The sequence below is a fragment of the Marmota monax genome, unplaced genomic scaffold, assembly GCF_021218885.2.
Source record: "Marmota monax isolate L192 unplaced genomic scaffold, Marmota_monax_Labrador192_F-V1.1 WCK01_AAM20220418_F8-fsc00106, whole genome shotgun sequence".
In the NCBI taxonomy this organism is placed as follows: domain Eukaryota; kingdom Metazoa; phylum Chordata; class Mammalia; order Rodentia; family Sciuridae; genus Marmota; species Marmota monax.
The window spans coordinates 9,884,701-9,905,843 of NW_026695218.1; the positions used below are offsets into that span (position 1 = coordinate 9,884,701).

A 21,143-nucleotide genomic window follows, 5' to 3' on the forward strand; every position below is an offset into this window, starting at 1 on the left:
TGGGGATTTGGCATCTCAAAAAGTAATTATTGGCTGGATGCAGTGGCACACGCCTATAATCTCAGCAGCTCAGGAGGCTGAGACAATAGGATCATGAGTTCAAAACCAACCTCAGCAATGACAAAGTGCTAAGGCAACCCGCTCTCTAAATAAAATACAAAATAAGGCTGGAGATGTGGCTCAGTGGTTGGTTGAGTGCCCCTGAGTTCAATATCTGGTACCCCCTGCACCCCCAAAAGAAAAGAAATTATGTATCTCTTCCAAAGGACTTAGTATACTGTTTCATGTCAGGATTAAAAGATTTATTTGGTCGCCCTATGACTTGAAAAAAGTCTCACAAACTGATATGTAATGTGGAGAATCTATTAATGATTTGGTAGAAATTATCTACTGAATGAAATTTACTTTTCTCTTTCCAGGTAATACGAGGAAACAGTATCATCATGTTAGAAGCCTTAGAACGAGTATAAATAACGGCTGTTCAACAGAGAAATCCGTGTCCTCCCTCCAGAAGCCCTGTTTAACTGTGACTTGAAAATTGGGTCATATACACTTTCATATTAAACTTTTTGTTAAATAAACTTCAATAGCAAAAAGCTTTGTCAGATGTTTTGAATGTAGACATAGAATGTTAGCTCCTAACTTTTCTAACGTGAATTTTCATGGTTGAGACTGATTCTAAAAAGTATATTTATACATTAAAATAGGAGAATCTTACTGAGTGTGAAACATTACAAGGATTTTTCTGCATTTTTTAGTGCTGAGGAGAGAGAAAAACAGTCAACCTGAATGCATGAGTGGGGTTACTATGAAACATGTAAACTGGTAACTTATACTCTGACTTTTCCAAATGTAGATTATCCTTTATCCAAATGCTTGGGATCAGAAGTGTTTCAGATTTCAGAATATTTGTACAAACAGTAAGTTATGGGATGAGACCCAAAGCTAGTGTTTGCTGCATTTTGACAGCAGCTAGTCGCATGAGACTGGTATGAGTGCTCCAAAAAAAAAGTTGTAGTATTGCAGATAATGACTGCTCATTCTGTACATCTACATTCTAAGTATAGTGCAACAGAAGTAAAACACAGGACGTAATAATATAGTGGTTTATTTCTTAAACATAATCATTACGTGGAGAAATTTTGAAGAGTAGAAATAGAATTTCAGAGAAAAGCATTCCAGTGTATTGTGCAGCTCTTAGAGTAGAGAAGAGCAGTGAGAATGCTGTCCACAATATATTTATTTAGTTCATGAAATTTTATTTATGGCTCACAAGCTCAAATGAGAGGTTTATTACAGATGGTTGTATTATAAGCCTAACCTTAAACATTCCAAGCAAATGCTTAAGGCCTATTTTTATGATCTGAAAAAAGCCTGAAAATCAGTTAAAACTATGTATACATGAATACATACGGGAATATGTAAGTTTTTTAACACAATGAAGAGTATAGATATAGTATTTCCTATTTATAGAAACTATAAAACAAAAGAACAGCCAAAGGGATCAAACTAAATCACAGTAAAATGAGTTGACAAGAAGTCCAGTATATTCTTTAGCATTTCTGTTTTCACTGCTGGTAATTTTTGCAGCCATACAGAACTAACTTGTAGAACCAGTTCTCCCAAGTGTGGTTCCTAGAACAATAGCATCACCTTAGAACTTAAATAAAAGTTTTTGTATCCCACTACAAATGTGTTGAATAACAAATCATACTTAATTCAGTTGGAGAACCACTGGAGTAGAGTTGTCTTCGTTCCACCCCTACATCATTTCTCCCAGTCTCTTCTGTTAAAAAAAAATAATAATCTCCTGGAATAGCAAAACCTGATAGTATTTTTGTTTTAATAAAATTATTCTTTGGGGCTGGGGATGTGGCTCAAGCGGTAGCGCGCTCGCCTGGCATGCGTGCGGCCCGGGTTCGATCCTCAGCACCACATACAGAGATGTCATGTCCGCCAATAACTAAAAAAAATAAATAAATATTAAAAATTCTCTCTCTCTCTCTCAAAAAAAAAAAAAATTATTCTTTAATGCTGTAGTTACATTAAAACTAGTGGGCCTGGAATAGCAGGCTTTAATAGTAATTTTTCTTCTAGAAAAAAACTATTATTTTTAATACTGTAATTATACTGAATCTACCTAATACTCCTGCTAGAACCTATTTTGGTTTTGAGGAAGCAATTTCAGATGCCCTACTGGAATTTTAGTCAGTAGGTTTGATATGAAACATTTTAAATAGGTATTCTTACAAGAAAAAATATATCCCATTGTAAAACAAGTGTACAAATGATAAAAGTTAAACCGGTTTATATCATTAGTATTTACCAATATTTACAGTAGTCTTCCCTTACCTGTGGTTTCATTTTCCAATTTTTAGTTTACCCTTAGTCAACCACGGTCTGAGTGTACCAAATGGAAAATGACAGAAATAAGTTAAAAATAACATTTGTTATATTATTTTTTTATGATTATTATTAATCTCCTAATGTGCCTAATTTATAAATTAAACTTTATATGTGTATAGATATATAGGAAAAGACTGTCTTTTGCTATGTATACTGTCTACAGTTTCAGGAATCCACTAGGAGTATTCCAACATAATTTCCCTCAGATGGGGGAGGGACTATCAAAGCATATAACAATGTTACATTCACTACAAATAGTCTTCATTAAAACCACAAAAGGAGAAAATAAATGCCTCTTAACATACTTGATAAGAATAAAATTAGAAAAAATATAACCCTTCAACAAATGATAAACTTAATTCCTGCCTCTATCAACTATATCTTGGCAGTTTTTTTCAGATATCAATATTCAGAGACATAGAGGGAAGAAATAATGGTTAAGAGTCAGCATTTTCTCACATCATTTTGCTAAAGTAGCTACTGCCATAATCTGGCACTTAACCTGGTTTCAGTTATTAATGCATAAGCTTTATATGGGTTCTTTTCTACCAGCGACTATGACATTGATTCATGATCTCCATATAGCAGATGTAGAACTGATTCTCAAGTTTGGTTGTGTACAGGAAGCATTAAGCCCTACAGTTGATTCTAACGGGCAGTCAAAGTTGAGAGCCACTGCCACTGAGATTTTAGCAACCAACTTTTCACCTCACATGTTACAGTAACTGATGCATTTAACATTCCAAAACTATCTGAACTTGGTTAAGTTTAGTGTCATTCTAAATGTCCTTCTCTAATGCCAGCTGCTCTAGGTTTATAGAAGTTGCCTCTGCTGTTAGGCTGTCAGTGTTTCTTACTATTAAGATTAATTCTGAAGTTCTCATTGAGATTCCTTGCAATGGATCTGCTCTGATGTTTTGTGTTTCTTACTACTTTTAAGGCACTTTTTAAAAACCCTTTATAGACATTTTAATTCCCCCATCTGTGCTTCTCTAGTTGCACACTAGAAACTTTAAACTGACAAAGTGGTATCCTTAGTCCTCCTTTTAATGACAAGGTGGTATCCTCAATACTTTAACTCCTAATCTCTAGTTGTGAGGGCCTATCAGTAATTTTTAAAAGCTCCTCAAGTGAGAACATTAGAACACAGGTTGTGGTTCAGTGACAGAGTGTTTGCCTAGCATGCCATTTTTTTAATTTTAAGATTATACTATCTATGACTTCTGAATTTTACCCCTAATAAAATCAAAACATAAACAATCAAAAGTCAAGGTTTTAGGCATTTACATCAAGAAGGCATATAAATTACTAAGACCCAACTTCCAGAGTGATTTTATCTGACTATAAAGATTTTATTCAGCTGTGAAGCTCAAATAAACTAGTACCCAACTAAGATGTCTTTTAAGTTCTTCCTCAAATACTCATCTTAAAACACTTTTGATCAAACTCCAGGGTCCCACCCCTGAACCTACTGAATTAGAATCTCAAAGAGAAGCTCTTGAAACCCTTGTTTAACGAACTCCAGGTGATTCTTATACTCAGACGAGCTTGGGCAACACTGCCAATGGATATTGCAAGAAATTTTGGAGATGGATAAAGGCAAGAGTTATCCAAACCTTGTAATTTTCTTGGAACACAACAGGATTACTTTGTAAAATGATGAAAATGGCAAAATATCTGATTCAAAATCATTTCTGCTCAGATTTTGCCTTTTTCTTTTTTCTTTTGCCAGTGGTACTCATGGGGAACCAGGAGAGGAAAAACGAGAATGTTATTTCATAGCTCCGTTTTAAGTTTCTCATAGAGGCCATCTTGGTCAATCATGTCTGCGTTCCCATTCCAGCGGTGATAGGCAAGGAGTGCAGCATTATGGGCTGCAATGGCACTCATTTCCATGGCACTTGCTGCAAACTCTATACCATTGAGGTAATACAGCCGATCGTGGAGTATGATGGAGGGACATTTCTCCGGGGGCTTATAGTGAGGATATGCAAGCCAAGACTTCTTCACAGCATAATCATAGGACAAAAAGAGCTTAAAAATTTGCTGTTTAGTAAGAATTTCTGGGGAAAAAGTCTTCCAAACATATGTTCCATCTGTTGATGGTTGAGGACTGTCCTTTTCTCTTACAGAGGACACAATCCCAACGTTGTTAATAAACAGATCTGAACTATCAGTGGTCAAAACTGTAGACAGGCCAAACTGATCTTTGGCTCTAGAGCTAAATACAGTTGAATTCAATTCTCCCTTAACCAAAGTTGTCACTATATGTTGGTAATACTGATGAAATTCCTCAATTGGAGGATCAAAGTTGAGGAAAGTAATGTTGGACATTTTTTGATTCAATGGAGTGGCCACCAAGACGATGTCATAGAAGTCTGAGTGGGTCTCGGATCCACTTTGGTACACCACTTCATACATCTTTGTGGGATTTCCTAGAAAGAAAAAGGCAGCACACATTTCTTAGTGTTTCTAACATACTGTATTTTATACCATCTAAAAATAATTCTAAAACTTAAATAGTTTCTCTTTAATTCCAAGAAGTTAAAGAGTTTTAGCCCTTAAGCTAACTAAAGGTTCCTTGCAATTTTATTACATTGAGGACAGTTTCCTATTCAGAATCTCAATAAATACAAAATATGGCATTTTTACTCTTGATGAGATTGCTTTTTAAATCCAAAGAGTCATGCCATTGTATTTGAGAACATTTAGGAATATTTCTACATGGTATAACATAAACAATTTAAAATTCTTTTTGAAACAATGAGAGATGCAAAAGGAGTTTTTCTCACTGAACAACCATTTTCTGCAGGGATAATTAGAAATAAAAATTCAAACTCACCTGTCTGCTTGGTCCTTGTTTTCTCTATATACATTACTGAGCCAGATATAAGATTGCTTTTGGAAGCCTGGAGGAGCCGTGAGCAAACAAGTTTATTACCACCTTCTACTGCCCAAAGGCCAGAATCAGCAGCAGTCAGTGACACTGCCCCTGTTGTCAAAAGGGGGGAAAAAAAAAATGTGTTTTCATTCTGACTTTGAAAGAAGCCCAATAACCACTCTCCCTTTCCAATTAAATGTTCTGTTCAGAATGTCTTCTGACACTGCCAAATGGCCCTTTGGGGCAAAATCTTACTCAGTTGAGAACCAATTAACTATTGGAAGCTAAGAACCTTCTCCTAAAAATACACACCTACAAATACATAATTTTGCTAACAATGTCTGAATTTGGGGGGTTTTTTGTTGTTGTTGTTTTGGTACTGGGAATTGAATCCAGTAGGCCTTAACCACTGAGCCACATCCCCAGTCTTTTTAATTTTGAGACAGGGTCTCGCTGAGTTGCTCAGGACTTCACTGAGTTGCTCAAGACCTCGCTAAGTTGCTGAGGATGGCTTTCAACTCGCAATTCTCTCAGCCTTTGGAGCCATTGGAATTATAGGGGTGCACCACCATGCCCAGCAATGTCTGCAATTTTGAGAAAGACAGCCTTCTCCAAACCATGGCCCAAAGTGAGGAACCATCCTAACACCATCAAGTTCTTTTATGAACAATCATGCAACACTTTTTCAAGGCCTGGCTTACCCACAAAGGCATTGATGTCTGTGCTTTGACCATAATTGACCCTCATGACGGGAGCAATCATTTCATTGAGGAATTTCTCAGAGAAGCCTGCTTTCTGCAAAGTTTCATGAAGCGTTCGGTTAAGCAACCCAAGGAAGTCATCTCCTCCTACAGCATGGAGTAATTTTTCTACACTACTGAAGGCATAGTCATGAGACTGGTAGCGGTAGATCCTTGCAAAAAGAAGAAAAATACCATTAAGCACCAAAAAAGATGGGGGACAGGGATATATAAAGATAGAAAAGAACATCATAAAAGTCAAATTAACTTCCATGTTTCCTTCTGGTGAGTTTCTACCTATCCTCTGAGACACGGCTTAGCCATCACCTTCCCCAGCTCTCCCAGAAGCTTTTGGCCCTCCCGCATCCTCCACCTCTTCTGAAGTCCATTGTCCTTTGAACACACTCTTCTTTTTCTGCACTGGGATCACCTTATAAAGAAATGGGGCTGGGCATGCTAACACACACCTATAATCCCAGTGGCCTGGGAGGCTGAGGCAGGAGGATTGCAGATTCAAAGTCAGCCTCAGCAACTTAGCGAGGCTATAAGTAAGCCCTAGTGAGACCCTGTCTCGAAATATAAAAAGGAATGGGGATGTGTCTCAGTGGTAAAGCACCCTTGGGTCCAATCTACCCAAGTCTTGCTTACTAAACAAAAGTCCAGATCATTTAACCTGACATCAAAAAAAGGAATTGCATGCAGGTGTGGTGGCACACACCTGTAATCCCAGCTATTCAGAACACTGAGGCTGGAGAATCACACGTTCAGGCTGGCCTGGGCAACTCAGTGAGACCCTGTTTCAAAAATATAAAGGGCTAGGGATGAAGTTCAGTGGTATATCACCACTGGTTCCAATCCCTAGTACCTTAATTAATTAATTAATTAATTAAAGAAAAAGTAGAAGCAAAAGGCTTTGTCTAAAGATGACATGCAAGTAGAAGGCTTAAAAGCACAACTTGACATTTCTGCCCTCAATCACTCACACATCCTCCACCTGTGCACTTCTGACCCATTCACTGATCTTAACTATCTCTGCATAGTCCCCTCAGGACTGTATAGGCTCTTCCCTCTCTCTGGACTTTCCATTCCAATCACAGAACAGCTACATCTCTTCCAGAGAGCTTGAGTCCTGCCTTCTCTGCAAAGTCTTGCCCAACTTCCCAGTCCACAGGAATGTCACCATCTCCAAAAATCCATAAAATTTAATATCAATGCCACTCCCAGAAAATATCACCTGACATTTCTTTGCACTCCATGGATTTATAAAGAACATTTACACAAATTAACACTTGTAGTAATTCAATGAATGGTTGTTCAGGTTTTGCAAGGGGTATAAAGACAAGAAAGACATGGCTCCTTTCCCTCAAGACAGGGCACACACACACAGATAAATATATGAAATAAAGGAAGAAATAAGAGCCAAGGAAAGATACTTCTCAGTGAACATAAGAGAAAAGCTTTTATATAAAGTTTCTTCTCAAATAATAATAATAATAATAATAATAATAATAATAATAATAATAATAATAATGTTTTTAGAGAGTAAAGGGACAATATTATAAACTTTTTTTTTCTTTCAGTACTGGAGATTGAATCCAGGGGTACTCTACCAATAAGCCACATCCCCAAAGACTTACCAATATTTTTTGACACCAATCTCACTAAGTAGAGGAGGCTGGCCTCAAACTTTCTGACCCTCCACTCAGCCTTCCGAGTAGCTGGGATTAGAGATGTGCACCACTGTGCCTGGCTATATGCATTTCAGTTTTACCTACTAAGAATGTAGTGTACAGGGGCTGGGGATGTATCTCAGTGGTAGAGCACTTGCCTTGCATGCATGAGGCCCTAGGTTCAATCCTCAGCACCACATAAAAATAAATAAAAATAAAGGTATTGTGTCTATCTACAATTTAAAAAAAATTTTAAAAAAAGAATGTAGTGTACAAAATGTAAAATAAGGTTTTATTAGAAAAAAATTATTGGATTCAGTGCCAAAACAGAAATACTAAAACAACATCATCCAACCATATCATTTGAGTTTTAGTTTTAGGAGCTAGGAAAAAACTAATATGAAAACACTGAATTCTTGGTAGAGCACATGACTAGCAAGTGCAAGGCCCTTGGTTTAAATCAAAAGAAAGAAGGAAGGAAGGCAACAAACACTGAGTTCTTCAGAAAAATAACCAACTGAATAGAACGTAAGATGAAGAGTAATCTTTGGCTAATAGCATGACAAAATAATAGCCAATTAAATAACCTATAAGTGGTGCTATTAGTCAATTAAATAATCTGCCAATGAACTTCACCCCCCCTCAATCAAGCCTCCTGAGATAAGTCCATCTGGAGGGTGAGACAAGACCTCAAATATGAACACTGAGAATTGTACCTATTATACAACAGTAAGTGCAACTAAAAAATCAGACATGTAAACAGCTGGTCATTTCTACTGGTAAGATTGCTTATAGTCTTTTTTTTTCCCAAGTGACATTTTTATAACCCTTAATATTTACTTACTTATTCAGTCAACAAATATTTATGAACTTTGAGCCAGGCACTGTTCTAGGTGATGAAAATACAAAGGTCAACATAACATAGATAAAAAGAATCACTAACTTCAGGCAGTTTGTGTTATACTCGAGGAAACAGGTAATAAAATTCAAGAAATTAAAGTAAGTTATTTAATAGATAAGAGGATAAGTATTAAAGAGAAAAATAAATCAAAGAGAAAAGGAATGCATGGGGCAAGCAAGGTTGTAATTGTAAACAAGATGGCCCAAGAAATAAGTCCAGCGGTCAGGGAAGTCTCACTGACAAGGCAACACCTGAACAAAGGTGAGGGAGGGCAGATGCAAGCCATGCAAACATCCGGGGGGTAAATATTCAGGTAGAAGTACAAGTAGTACAAAGGCCAATAACAGAACCTGGTTTCTTGAATAAACAGTGAGGCCAGTGCAGCTGAAGCACAATGACCCAGTAGGACAGGAAACATACATTCAGAAAAGGGGCAAAGGACTTAAAGCACTTCCAGAATGGTTAATGAGGATCTCTGAGAATCAGCTCCTCCATGAGAGCAATGAGTGAGGACACTGGAAAAAACTGTCAGCACTGGGCTGGGAATGTAGCTCAGTGGCAGAGCACTTGCCTAGCATGCATGAGGCCCTAAAATACAAAAATAAAATGTCAACATTTTCAAAGTCGACATTTCTTTTTCAGAACTCAGGAAATAAATCAAACCCTTACCTAACTATAGGGAGTATTTATTCAAGGAAAATGGCTATCTCAATAAAAACGATGAGCTCTGTAGAATTACAATTTGCCTATTCCCATTCCCCTCTTGTCAGCTCTGCAGTAACCTTAAAAAGCAGCAAACTTGCAACAACTATGAAACCACCAAGCTAGAAGCCACTGGAAAAGGCAGAAATGATTTGGAGCTCCTAAAAAAGCATAATCCCCAAAGAAATGTCACTCTTTGACCTATCTGGGAACTCAGGAAAAGCACTATCTTCAGGGCTTGTCTTTATTTGATCTGATTCAGACCTCACTCTGTACAAACCAGCTCCCATCCCAAACTATTTGTCAAAAAAAAAAATCATTGGCAACTATTTAACATCACTGCCGCCTAAGGGTTGTGATACCATTTGGGGCTAATAAGAAGCTGACTAAAAAACTATAAAAAGATACTAGGGAATGAAAATGTTTCCAGGAATCTAGAAAGTCATGTGATTGTGCAAGGCTGTCTGTCCTGGGCCAAGGAAAGTCCTGAGACAGCTTCCATCTATCCGTCAAGTTTTACAGACTTTGAGGCTTAGAGTAAGCAGGAAATTAAGGCTAAAGTAGAGTTTTAAACTATATGCTGGAGCACTGAAAATATACACCAACATACATACTTAAGTGGCCTTATATGACAAAGAATACAGAACTGGTCCCAGAAAGTCAGTAAACAAACCAATAGTAGCAACAACAAGCAGTCTTGGGGTCCAAGAGAATCAACAGTTTCCAGAGCTGCCCACCACGCCCAGTCCAAAGTCTTTAAGTCAACTATCATAAATATGTTCAAGTAACTAAAGGAAATCATGTCTAAAGAACAAAATCAAGTATGAGAATAACATCTCACTCACCAAATATAGAATCTCAACAAAGAGGAAAAAGTGATTAAAAAAAAAAAAAAAAAGAATCAAGCCAGGCACAGTGGCACACATCTGTAATCCCAGCGGCTTAGGAGGCTCAGGCAGGAGGATCACAAATTCAAAGCCAGCCTCAGCAATTTAGTTAGGCACTTAGCTAGACCTTGTCTCCATAAAATACAAAAAAAAAAAAAAAAAAAGGCTGGGGATATGGCTCAGTTATTAAACACCCTGGATTCAATCCCCAGTACCAAAAAAAAAAAAAAAAAAAAAAATCTGGAGTTGAAAAGTATAGTTTACCTGAAATGAAAAACTCACCATAGGGACTAAACAACAGATTTAAAATGGTAGAAGAACCAGTACACTTGAAGACAGATCAACTGAAAGTATAGTTTAAGGAAACGAAAGAAAAAAAAGTTTAAAAAAATAAGCAGCCACAAGACCTATGGGACAACATGAAGTTTACCAACATGCAAACACTGAGAATCCTAGAAGGAGAAAAGGAAAAGAAAGGGACATAAAATTATTCAAAAAAATAAAGGCCCAGCCAGGCACAGTAGCGCACACCTCTAATCCCAGTACCTCAGGAGGCTGAAGCAGGAGGATCACAAGTTTAAGGCCAGCCTCAGCAACTTAGGCCCTTTCTCAAAATAATAAATAAAAAGGGTTGGGGGGATAGCTCAATGGTAAAGCACCCCTAGCTCAGTCCTTGTACCAAAATTAATTCCCAAAACTTCCCAAATTTGATGAAAAACATTAATCTGCATATCCAAGATGTTGAACAAACTCTACCCATAAAAGGGTCCTCAGTTAATCTTAACAACTGACTTCTCACTAGAAACCATGGAAGCCAAAGATACTGGGATGATAGGCTGATATCCTTCAAAATGACAAATAATTAGGGCATTCCCAAGTAAACAAAAAACAGAAAATTCAACACTAGCAGATCTGCCCAACTCTTGTAGGCTGACCAGGAGGCTGGAGGAAAGGGGATTCCCATGAAACGGAGACACAGAATAACCCTGCCTGAGCCTGCAGTTCCTTCCCCTCCCAGCTTAGGGGCTAGGAGCATTTCAAAAGAACCAAACACCTCTCACTTATGTCCCTTCCTCAGTTACATGGCTACACCACTGACCACCCTCTTGAATGTAAAGGGAGAAATTTAGCTGCAGGCACCTCCCAATTCTACCTTGGAGTATTACTACCCAACCAGTGGCAAGCAGCCCAAACAGGTGGAGGTAACACTTTTGTCCTGGTAGAGTGGGCTCTCTGGATGCCAGGTGGAGCACTGATTCTGCTACCACTGCAATCAGAACCAGCCCACTCTCCTCAAGAAGTTCTGAGAAGCTAGTTGGAGGTTCACATTTTACCTGATTGCCTTCGTTGCTGGGATGGCCATCATTGTGGGTAAGCCCTGGTCTATGGCATGAGGAAAATTTGGGAGAGATATCCCATACAGAGCCTCATCCCTTCTCAGTACTGGTACCACGGTTGAACTTTCCTTCTTCTGGTCACTGTTTTCAGCATTGCCTCTGACATCAACCAAAAGCTTGTTTGTTTCTTTGAGTGGAGGTGGGGACCAGGGATTGAACCCAGGGGCATTTAACCAATGAGACACATTTTTTATTTTGAGACATGATTTAAGTTGCTAGGTCCTAGCTAAATTGCAGGATCTGGCCCCAAACTTGTGATCCTCCAGGCTCAGCATCCCGAGCCTCTGGGATTACAGGTATATGCTATCACATCTGTCAAGCTTCTCCTGTTTTGCCAATTACCTGAGTGGGAACTCTCATCTTGGCTCTGCCTAACTCTTCAGACTATAATCAGCCAAGATGTTTAACTACGTGACATCTTCATGGTTTGGGCTATTGTTTTTTATCATCACGGGACTGGTCATCCCGCCCTTGTAGATGCTGCACTACACCCGGGTATACCCGCTGAAACTCTAGCCTGCCTTCCTTGATTACTTCTTCTTCATTGTCATGATGAAAGTGCAACAGATGCAGACATAGGGTCCCAGCCAATGGCGACCCCATCCACAATCACAACCATCATAAGAATAACTGAACAAGTGTCCTAGCTGCCTCCCAGATTAATGCATAAAGCCAAGGAACTAGCCAATCTTGCCCATAGGGTCACTTCGTGCCCTAGAGAGATCTAAGGAGAAGGGGGAAAAAGACTTCTCTGTGTCCTCCCTCCTGCTTTGTCAACGAGTCGCCTTTAAAACAAATTCTAACCAGGCTATCCCCAGGTAGAGAGAAGTCTGGTTATCTACTTTATTAGCTAGTTTTATTTTCCTTGTTCTCTACGTTATCTTTTCTATTGCTTTCAGGACCCTTCCTCAGTTCTGGGAGTAGGGATTACAATTCACATTCCTTATTCTTGAAAATTTGGTCCTGTTTGCCTGTGACTCCCTCACTTCCAGATCTAGGTTGTGCCTTAATGTGGGTCTTATTCTGCCAAAATTGGACCAAGGCTCACTTTTCTAAGCTCCCTGACTTGGGTCAAAAACCAAAGCTAAATATGTACAATATGTCAAAATACACTCTACTGTCATATGTATCTAAAAAAGAATTTTGAAAAAGGAAAAAGTTAAACTGACTCTTATTCCCTCCTGAAAAAAAATGAACTAAACACAGGAGGGTACATAGGACCCTACCTCTGCCAATAAGTGGTGACGACACCAGGACTGCTCAGATGACTATGATGCTACTTCTCTGCCAGCTGTGCCACAGCCACTGGTCCAAGATCTTCCAGATTCCTCTCTCGGGCCTCTTCCCCTTCCTCTTCTCTTCAGCTAGGCTAGCTTATTTGGAGTACAATGGCAACTAGTCCTGATTTTTTACTTATTAAACATTTGGAGTTTTGGTTTTAAAGCCAGAATTACAGCTACCACTGGCACTTCAGGAGAGGACCATTTCAGACAAAAATATACTGCTAATTTTTTTTAATATGTATATTAACAATTAATATATTAAAGAATAAGTAAAGTTTGGCAACAAGTTAAAAAAAAAAAAAGAGGCTGAGATAGAATATTAGGCAAAAGCTTGACTCCACATGAAGAAGACCACTAGTAAAGACATTTACAGAAGTAAATATAAAAGGCAGTTTGAAGGCATATTTGTTTGTAACTTTTATTCTCCTATTTCACTTAAAAGACAACTGCATAAAGCAATGATGATAAAACTGTGCTAATGTGATTATAATAAAGAAAGATAGAATTTGTATAACTACAAAAGGTGGGGGTTACAAAGCCATGATAGAGTGAGTTGATATTAAAATAATAAAGTTATTTTAATTAGTTTATTTTTAACAATCAAGGTTGTCCTAAAATATTGTTAGAGAATAATTCAAAAAATATATAACGAGCCAGACATGGTGGCATATGCCTGAATCTCAGGGGCTCCGGAGGCTGAGGCAAGAGGATCTCAAGTTCAAAGCCAGCCTCAGCAACAGTGAGGCACTAAGCAACTCAGTGAGACCCTATTTCTAAATAAAATACAAAATAGGGCTGGGGATGTGGCTCAGTAGTCTAGTGCCCCTGAAATCAATCCCTGGTGCCCAAAAAATAATAATAATAATTAAAATGGTACTCAAAAAAAAATCTACTTAAAGCAAAAGAAGGCACCAGGCACAGTGATGGACAGCTTTAATCCCAGCAGCTCAGGATTCAAAGTTCAGTCAGTGTACAACAAAAATAAATTAAAAATAAAGACAGAAAATCTAGACCTGTTGGGTCTTCTGTACCATGGTACAAATTTTGGCTGTGACTCTATGAAATAGAGAGCACTGAAGGTTTCTGAGTGAGGAGTAGTATGGAGAATCTTTAGCTAGTATCCTGAAAAGAAGAATGGCACAAGGATACAGCAAGGAGATGTTCAAGAGGTATATTAGTTTCCCTGTTATAATAAACTCGATGGCTTAAAATAACACAAAGGCATGATAGACAAGAACTCCACTAAACTACATCCCAAGCCCTTCACTACTATGCATAACTGGCACATGCTGGCTGAATACCAACATTCTCTTCAACTGTTGTTGTTGCTGCTCTTTGTTTGTTTGGCACCACAGATTGAACCCAAGGACACTTATCACTGGGCCACCTCCCCAGCCCTTTTTATTTTTTACTTTGAGACAGGGTCTCACTAAGTTGCTGAGGCTGGCATCAAACTTGCAATTCTCCTGCCTCAGCCTCTAGTGTTGCTGGGATTACAGGTGTGTACCACCATGCACAGCTCTCCAACTGTTTTACAGAGTATGAGAAAACCATCAAAACAAAACTTACATGATACTGATTCACACAAAGAAAGAGATGTATGATGAACATAAAGATCAGTGTATACAAACAAATGTCAAGGATGGGGGCCATCCTATCCAGTAGTTATATAAGCCCACAGACTAGTGCATTCAAGGAGTGACCCCTATCATTTCCTGTCTTTGCCCTGAAGAAACTGTCTCTTTTCTACTTACTTAAATAAATCCTACTCTTTTTTGGGGGGGGCGGAGTGAGGGGTACTGGGGATTAAACTCAGGGGCATTCAACCACTGAGCCACATCCCCAGCCCTATTTTGTATTTTATTTAAAGACAGGGTCTCACTGAGCTCCCTTTTGCTATAGCTGACTTTGAACTCGAGATCTTCTTGCCTCGGCCTCTGGAGCTGCTGGGAATACAGGTATGTGCTGCAGTTCCCAGATAAATCCTACTCTTCTATGCTTTAAAAAAAAAAAAAAAAAAAGATGGGAGCCATCAGAAATTTGACAAAGGCACCAAAAATATATCTTGGAGAAAAGATAGCCTTTTTATAAGGCTGGGAAAGATGCTAGAAAAACTGGATAGCTATATGTAGAAAAATGAAATTAGACCCCCTTCTCTCTCACCCTGCACAAAATTCATATCTAAATGGATCAAAGACTGAGGAATTAGATCAGAAACTTTACAACTGCTAGAAGAAAATAGGGTCAACACTTCATTACATAAATATAGGCACCAACTACCTTAACAAGACCCCTAAAGCATCAGAAATAAAAATCAAAACTCAATAAGTGAGATGTCATCAAACTAAAAAGGTGCACAGCAAAGAAAACAATTAAGGGCATAAAGAGAGAACTTACAGAATGGGAGAAAATCTGGACCAGCTACTCCTCCAAGAAGGAGGAGTATTTGTATATCCAGAATACACAAAGAACTTAAAAAACTTAACAAAAAGAATTGAATTGGGCTGGGGATGTGGCTCAAGCGGTAGCACGTCCGCCTGGCATGCATGCGGCCCAGGTTCGATCCTCAGCACCACATACAAACAAAGATGTTGTGTCTGCCGAAAAAAACTAAAATAAATAAATAAAGAGACAGAGTTAAAAAAAAAAAAAAAAAAAAGAATTGAATAACCCAATCAATCAATAAAAGAACTAAAGAGAAACTTCTCAAAAGAAGAACACAAATGGCTGATATACGACAAAATGTTCAACATCTCTACCAACCAGGGAAACGCAAATCAAAATTACCTAAGAAGAGCATGGTGGCACACACCTGTAATCCCAGTGGCTCAGGAGGCTAAAACAGGAGGATTGTGAGTTCAAAGCCAGCCTCAGCAAAAGCAAGATGCTAAGCAACTCAGTGAAACCGTGTCTCTCAATAACATACAAAATAGTGCTGGGAATATAACTCAGTGGTCAAGTGCCCTTGAGTTTAATCCCCAGTACAAAAAAAAAAAAAAAACTACACTAAGATTTCATCTGACTTCCATCAAAATGGCAATGATCAAAAATAGGAACAAGAGGGACTGGAATTGTAGCTCAGTGGAAGAGCACTTGCCTAGCATGTGTGAGGCACTGGGTTCAATTCTCAGCACCACATACCAATAAATAAATCAAAGTCCATTAACAACTAAAAAATATTTTTTAAAAATAGGAAAAAGAATAAATTATGGCAAGGTTGTAAGGAGAAAGGAACACTTGGACATTGTTGGTGGGACCACAGACTAGTACAACCACTCTAGAAAGCAGAATGGAGATTCCTCAATAAACTAGGGATAGAACCACCATATGACCAAGCCATCCACTCTTTGGTATTTTCCCAAAAGATCTAAAATCAGCATACTACAGTGACACAGCCACATCAATGTTTATGGCAACCAATTCACAATAGCTAAATTATGGAATCAGCCCAGATGTTGTCAATAGATGAGTGGATTAAGAAACTGTGGAGTGTGTGTGTGTGTGTGTGTGTGTGTGTAGAATGGAATACTGCTCACCATAAAAATGAATGAAATTATGGCATTTGCTGGTGGAAATGAAGGGATAGAAATGAAGACTATTATGCTAAATGAAATAAGCCAAACTCAGGAACTCAAAAGTTGAATGTTTTCTCTCATATACAGAAGCTACAGTAAAATATAGGGAAGGGGAAGGGAAGGACAAGATAATATAAAGAACCAATCAAATATAAATTAATAGATAAGCAAAAGGAAGTCAAGTAGAGTAGAGAAAGGAGAGTGAGAGGGGGAAGGAGGACAGGAGGAAAAAGGAGGGAATCATGAACTGAAATTGATTTCTAGGCATGTATGAGTTTGTCAGAAGGAACCTACTACTATGTATAACTATAAAGCTCTAATTAAAAAAAAAAATTAAGATGGAGGAAGTGCAGCAATACCATAAAGTCTGAGAATCCTCTTTCTATTTTTTTTCTTTGGTGGAGTAGGGGTACTTGGATTGAACTGAGGGGTGTTTAACTACTGTGCTACATCCTCAGTCCTTTGTATTTTTTTCTTTTGAGACAAGGTCTCACTAAGTTGCTGAGGGTCTCACTAAGTTGCTGTGGTTGGCCTTAAACTTGAGATTCTCCTGCCTCAGCCTCCAAAATTGCTGAGATGGGAATTCTTTTTTTTTTTTTTTTTTTTTTTTGGTATTGGGGATTGAACCCAGGGGTGCTTAATCACAGAGCTACATCTCCAGCCCTTTTTATTTTGAGACAGAGTTTTACTAAATTGCTGAAGCTGGTCTTGAACTTGGCAATCCTCTTGCCTTGGCCTCCTGAGTCACTGGGATTACAGGCATGTACCACCGCACCCAGCTGAGATGGGAATTCTTTTCAAAATCCAAAACAGTACAATCTAGGAGCTATAGAAGCTCAGCAGTAGAATAATTGCCTGACATACTCAAAGCCCTGGGTTTGATCCCTAGCACTTGAAGAATCAGAGAGAGAGGAAGGAAATAAAGAAAAGACTAAAAAAGAAAGTATCACCTGCATTCTTGCTACCCAAGAATACTGTCATTTAATACTGACATTTAAATTCTTAGGGCACAAGCCTGATACTCTACTTCAGACTGTTGGTTCAATGAAATATCATATCACTATTAAAACTCATTCAAGGGGCCAGAAATATAGCTCAATCTGCCTAGCATATGCAAGGCCCTGAATTCAATCCCTGGGAGGGAGGGAGGGAAGGAAGGAAGGAAGGAAGGAAGGCAGGCAGGCAGAAAGAAAGATAGAAAGGGAATGAATGAAAAGAGAAAAAAAAAAAAAAAAAACTTCATTTAAGCTTAAATGAGTTTTCTTATAGCTTTTCAATCATCTACACACCAGCACAGTGCTGACACTAAGACTCTAATTCAGACTACCTGGTAACTCAGCTCCACCACTTACCAGGTGGGTGAACTTGTACACTTAAAACCTCTGGATGCCTCCACCTTCTATATCTATAGAAAGAAGCCAATAATAGTACCTACCTGAGAAAGTTGCCATGAGAATTCAAACAGTTGACTTTCATAGAGCACCTAAGAGTGACAACACTAAAGAAGCATTTGTGAAGTACATTTCAGAAGCAAATAACAAACTACAACTTCAATTCCCAATAGGATCAATGCATGTTTTCTACAAAACAGTGTGCCTAAGAATCTTACAAACGGGGCTTGCAGTTAGATACAGGACTGTTCCTAAAAGTCTTAAATCAGATGGAAAGGGGAGAAAAATTACCTCATGAACTTGTCCAACACATCTTCAACCCACATGTGCATTCGGAGTGACTGAAATCCATAGCGCCAAACTAGTTTAATCATGTTCATTATAAACCAGCTGCTCTCCTCAAACACCAGAGTCTGTCCATCATACACCCCCAGTAGGCCACCCGAAGCCTGAACAGTGGAGAGACCTGCAAAAATAGAGAAAGGACAGCTAAGTCAGTGGTTTCCAGGCTAATCAAATGAAAGAAAACAATCCAGAGGATGTCCCAGGAACACTGTGAATTTGGGGCTTTCGTCAATTCTCAGGAGATACATTAAAGGAGCTCTATTCAGAAGAGCATGATACACTAACACTCACTGCACTGTCCAAAAGCAGATTCCCTAAAGGATGGGTCAGAAGATCATGCAGATGTATCTTCATTAGACTGGCTGTTCTTAGTCACAGAGACAGAAGCACAGGAAGCACCCACAGGGGAGGCACAAGGTAACCAAAGAGAAGAGGCATTCCCATTCCAATTTGAATCTTCTTTTGCAAAACTGGATTTTTCAGGTAAGTGGAAGGAGGCCAAAATTTCACAATATTTCCTAAAGAAAGTGCCTGCAGAGGCCTGCCAGACTTCCTCCACAACCTGTCCAGCACCTCTGCTTGGCAAGGCAGCAGTGAAATATCCTGAGCAGTGAGCACATGTCAGCACCCATAGCTGTGTGAATGACCTTAAGCCAGGCACTCCAAGCCACTGGGTCTCATTTCCTCAGCTGTAACATGAGTACTCTAAGGTCTCTGCTAGCTCAAAACATTCTCTGATTCTTCGCACAAACTGAGAGGTTTAAGAATTGACAACAGCAGCTGGGCAGGGTGACACATGCCTGTAATCCCAATAGCTGGAGAGGCTGAGGCAGGAGGATCGCATGTTCAAAGCCAGTCTCAGCAAAAAAGCGAGACACTAAGCAACTCAGTGAGACCCTCTCTAAATAAAATACAAAATGCGGAGGGGAAATGGCTCAATGATCAAGTGCCCCTGAGTTCAATACCCAGTAACTACCCCCATCCAAAAAAAAGAATTGACAACAACAGCCATCTTCTCAACCGCATGGCTGTAATTCCAGATAACAGAAGATACAGATAACTAGTCTCCCATTACAGGAGAATGACTCCTAAAACAGCACCAACTGCTATCTGGACAGTAAGGGAAACTATTTCACCAACTTCTTTGTAAATGACAATAAACAAGGCAGAAAAGTTTCAGTTCTCCCTATGATAAAAATATCCAGGGTTGGTCATACTGAATTCTGCTTAGCTCTAAGACCAAAATTACATACCCAGGTCTTTGACAAAACGCTTCATGTGCAGATTTAAAGGATGTATGACAGAACCTCCTGCCTCATATTCTTGCCCTTCCACAGTCAGGGTGGCTAAACGGCCCCCCACCTCTTCTCTTTCAAACAGGTCAATCTTCACATCTTTCCCAAATTTCTGCCGCAGATAATACGCTGATGAAGTGCCACCAATTCCAGCTCCAATAATTGCTATGAGAGGAAAGAAAGAAGTTTTTTTGTTTTTCTTTTTTTCTTACCAGTGTGGGTTTTGTTTTGCCTTCAAAAGGTCACAAGCTAATAACAGAGGTTATGCAAGGCTACTGTCAACAATTTAGGGAAGCCTGAAGGGGAAGGTTCTGTTGAAAGAACTCCCAGAATGTGGACAGAGGCTGCTCCCAGTCAAATGCAGATTAAGTTACAAACTGACATCAATTCAATTCTTTTCCAGATGCCCAAAGATTCTCACAGGTCTGTGGAGGCACCAGTGGGCCTGCAAGCCCCTTTTCCGTGTCCCAACTCATGGATGCATTTTAAATAAAGGGGCCGCCATTTTTGCCTAGCTTTGTTCTTTGTCTCAAGGGTAGACTCAGTGTAGACAGGTTAAGGATTCGGAATAACAGAGCTTTAATTGGTGGGTAAAGGGACCAGAAGTAAAAAACCAAGACGACTGAAACAAACAGAATAGATTATTTCGGCAGCTGCAGCAACCCTAGGCAAAGAAAATGAGCAATCCCAGGGCCTCAGAGCAGGCCGACCTCAGCAAAGTGGAGAGGGTGAGAGGGGGTTTCAGCCTAACAAGGGAAGCAGACAGGGTCAGCTTGTTTGCACTGCTCCCTGTGCTGTGTCTGGGCGAGCCTGAAATCTGCTTGGCAAGAGCAGCCAGGCGTTCCAGGACCGGTCAAAAGACTGGCCTCCCGAAAGGGCAGCATAAAGGAAGGCAGAAATAAGGAGCCTATCCTCCCCAGAGCCCCAGGCCTCCAAGACTAGGGCTGCAGGGACGCTTGGTCCCCATCACAGCCCATGCTTCAAGTGGGCATCTCTCCAAGCCCAGGAAGCGCAAGCCGTCTTTAGGAAGACGGAAAGCTGACCAGAAGTGTGAATCGTCAAGGAGCGACCTGCCCGCCCTGCCTGAATCCTGGCTTTCGGACCTGGGCGCACTACGCTCCAGAGCCCTCCCGCGCCGCCCCCTTCTGGCCTACCGATCTTCTCCGGTGGAGCCCGCAGCTCGGCGCTACCGAGGCACCCCCAGCTGCACAGCAGCAGCCACAGCCACAGCAGCGACAAGCCGAGCTCCCCGGCGACGTGCCCCATGGCCTTCCCCAGCGCAGCAACCGGCCTCCAGTTCCCCGCAGTCCCCACGCCGCGGCGCGTCTGCGCGCTCACTCGCCCCGCCCCTAGACTGCCAGGCCCTCCGAGCCCCGCCCGGCTCCTCCCCGGCCACGCCCCTGACAGGCCACGCCCCTGCCCAGTCCCTCGCTTCCCAAATCCACCCCAACTCCCTATCCTAGGCCACTCAGTCCCCCAAGCGCGCTACTCTTCTCGGAAACCCACCCTCCTTCAGAAAAGATCCAAGGCAAGGTTAGAAGCTTGCCCCATCTGTTCTCCCTCCCGATAAAACACCTTTCTTCGCTAGTGCGCTCTCTCGTCCCCTGGATCACACCATCACAGAGAACGCACACAGCTGTCAGAAACTGGCCAGGGGTGCAACAAATGCT

The 21,143-nt window shown here is 40.1% G+C and overlaps 2 protein-coding genes across 2 annotated transcripts in view; one reads left to right on the forward strand and one right to left on the reverse strand.

Annotated features, from left to right (window-relative positions):
• Window positions 1-2,003, forward strand: part of Snrpg (small nuclear ribonucleoprotein polypeptide G) — a 13,427-nt gene extending 11,424 nt beyond the window's left edge. The window contains exon 4 of the mRNA XM_046432239.2: window positions 420-2,003. Coding sequence (XP_046288195.1) covers window positions 420-470 — 51 coding nt within the window. The 3' untranslated portion in view covers window positions 471-2,003. The remainder of the gene's footprint in view (window positions 1-419) is intronic.
• On the reverse strand, window positions 1,239-20,798 carry Pcyox1 (prenylcysteine oxidase 1). Its single transcript, XM_046432238.2, has 6 exons — window positions 20,628-20,798; window positions 19,432-19,638; window positions 18,125-18,299; window positions 5,989-6,200; window positions 5,249-5,398; window positions 1,239-4,841 (listed from the first exon to the last, which is right to left on the reverse strand). Exons 1-6 carry the CDS (start codon window positions 20,737-20,739, stop codon window positions 4,183-4,185), a joined length of 1,515 nt encoding a protein of 504 aa, XP_046288194.1. The 5' UTR covers window positions 20,740-20,798; the 3' UTR covers window positions 1,239-4,182.
• Window positions 20,799-21,143: the final 345 nt, after the last annotated feature.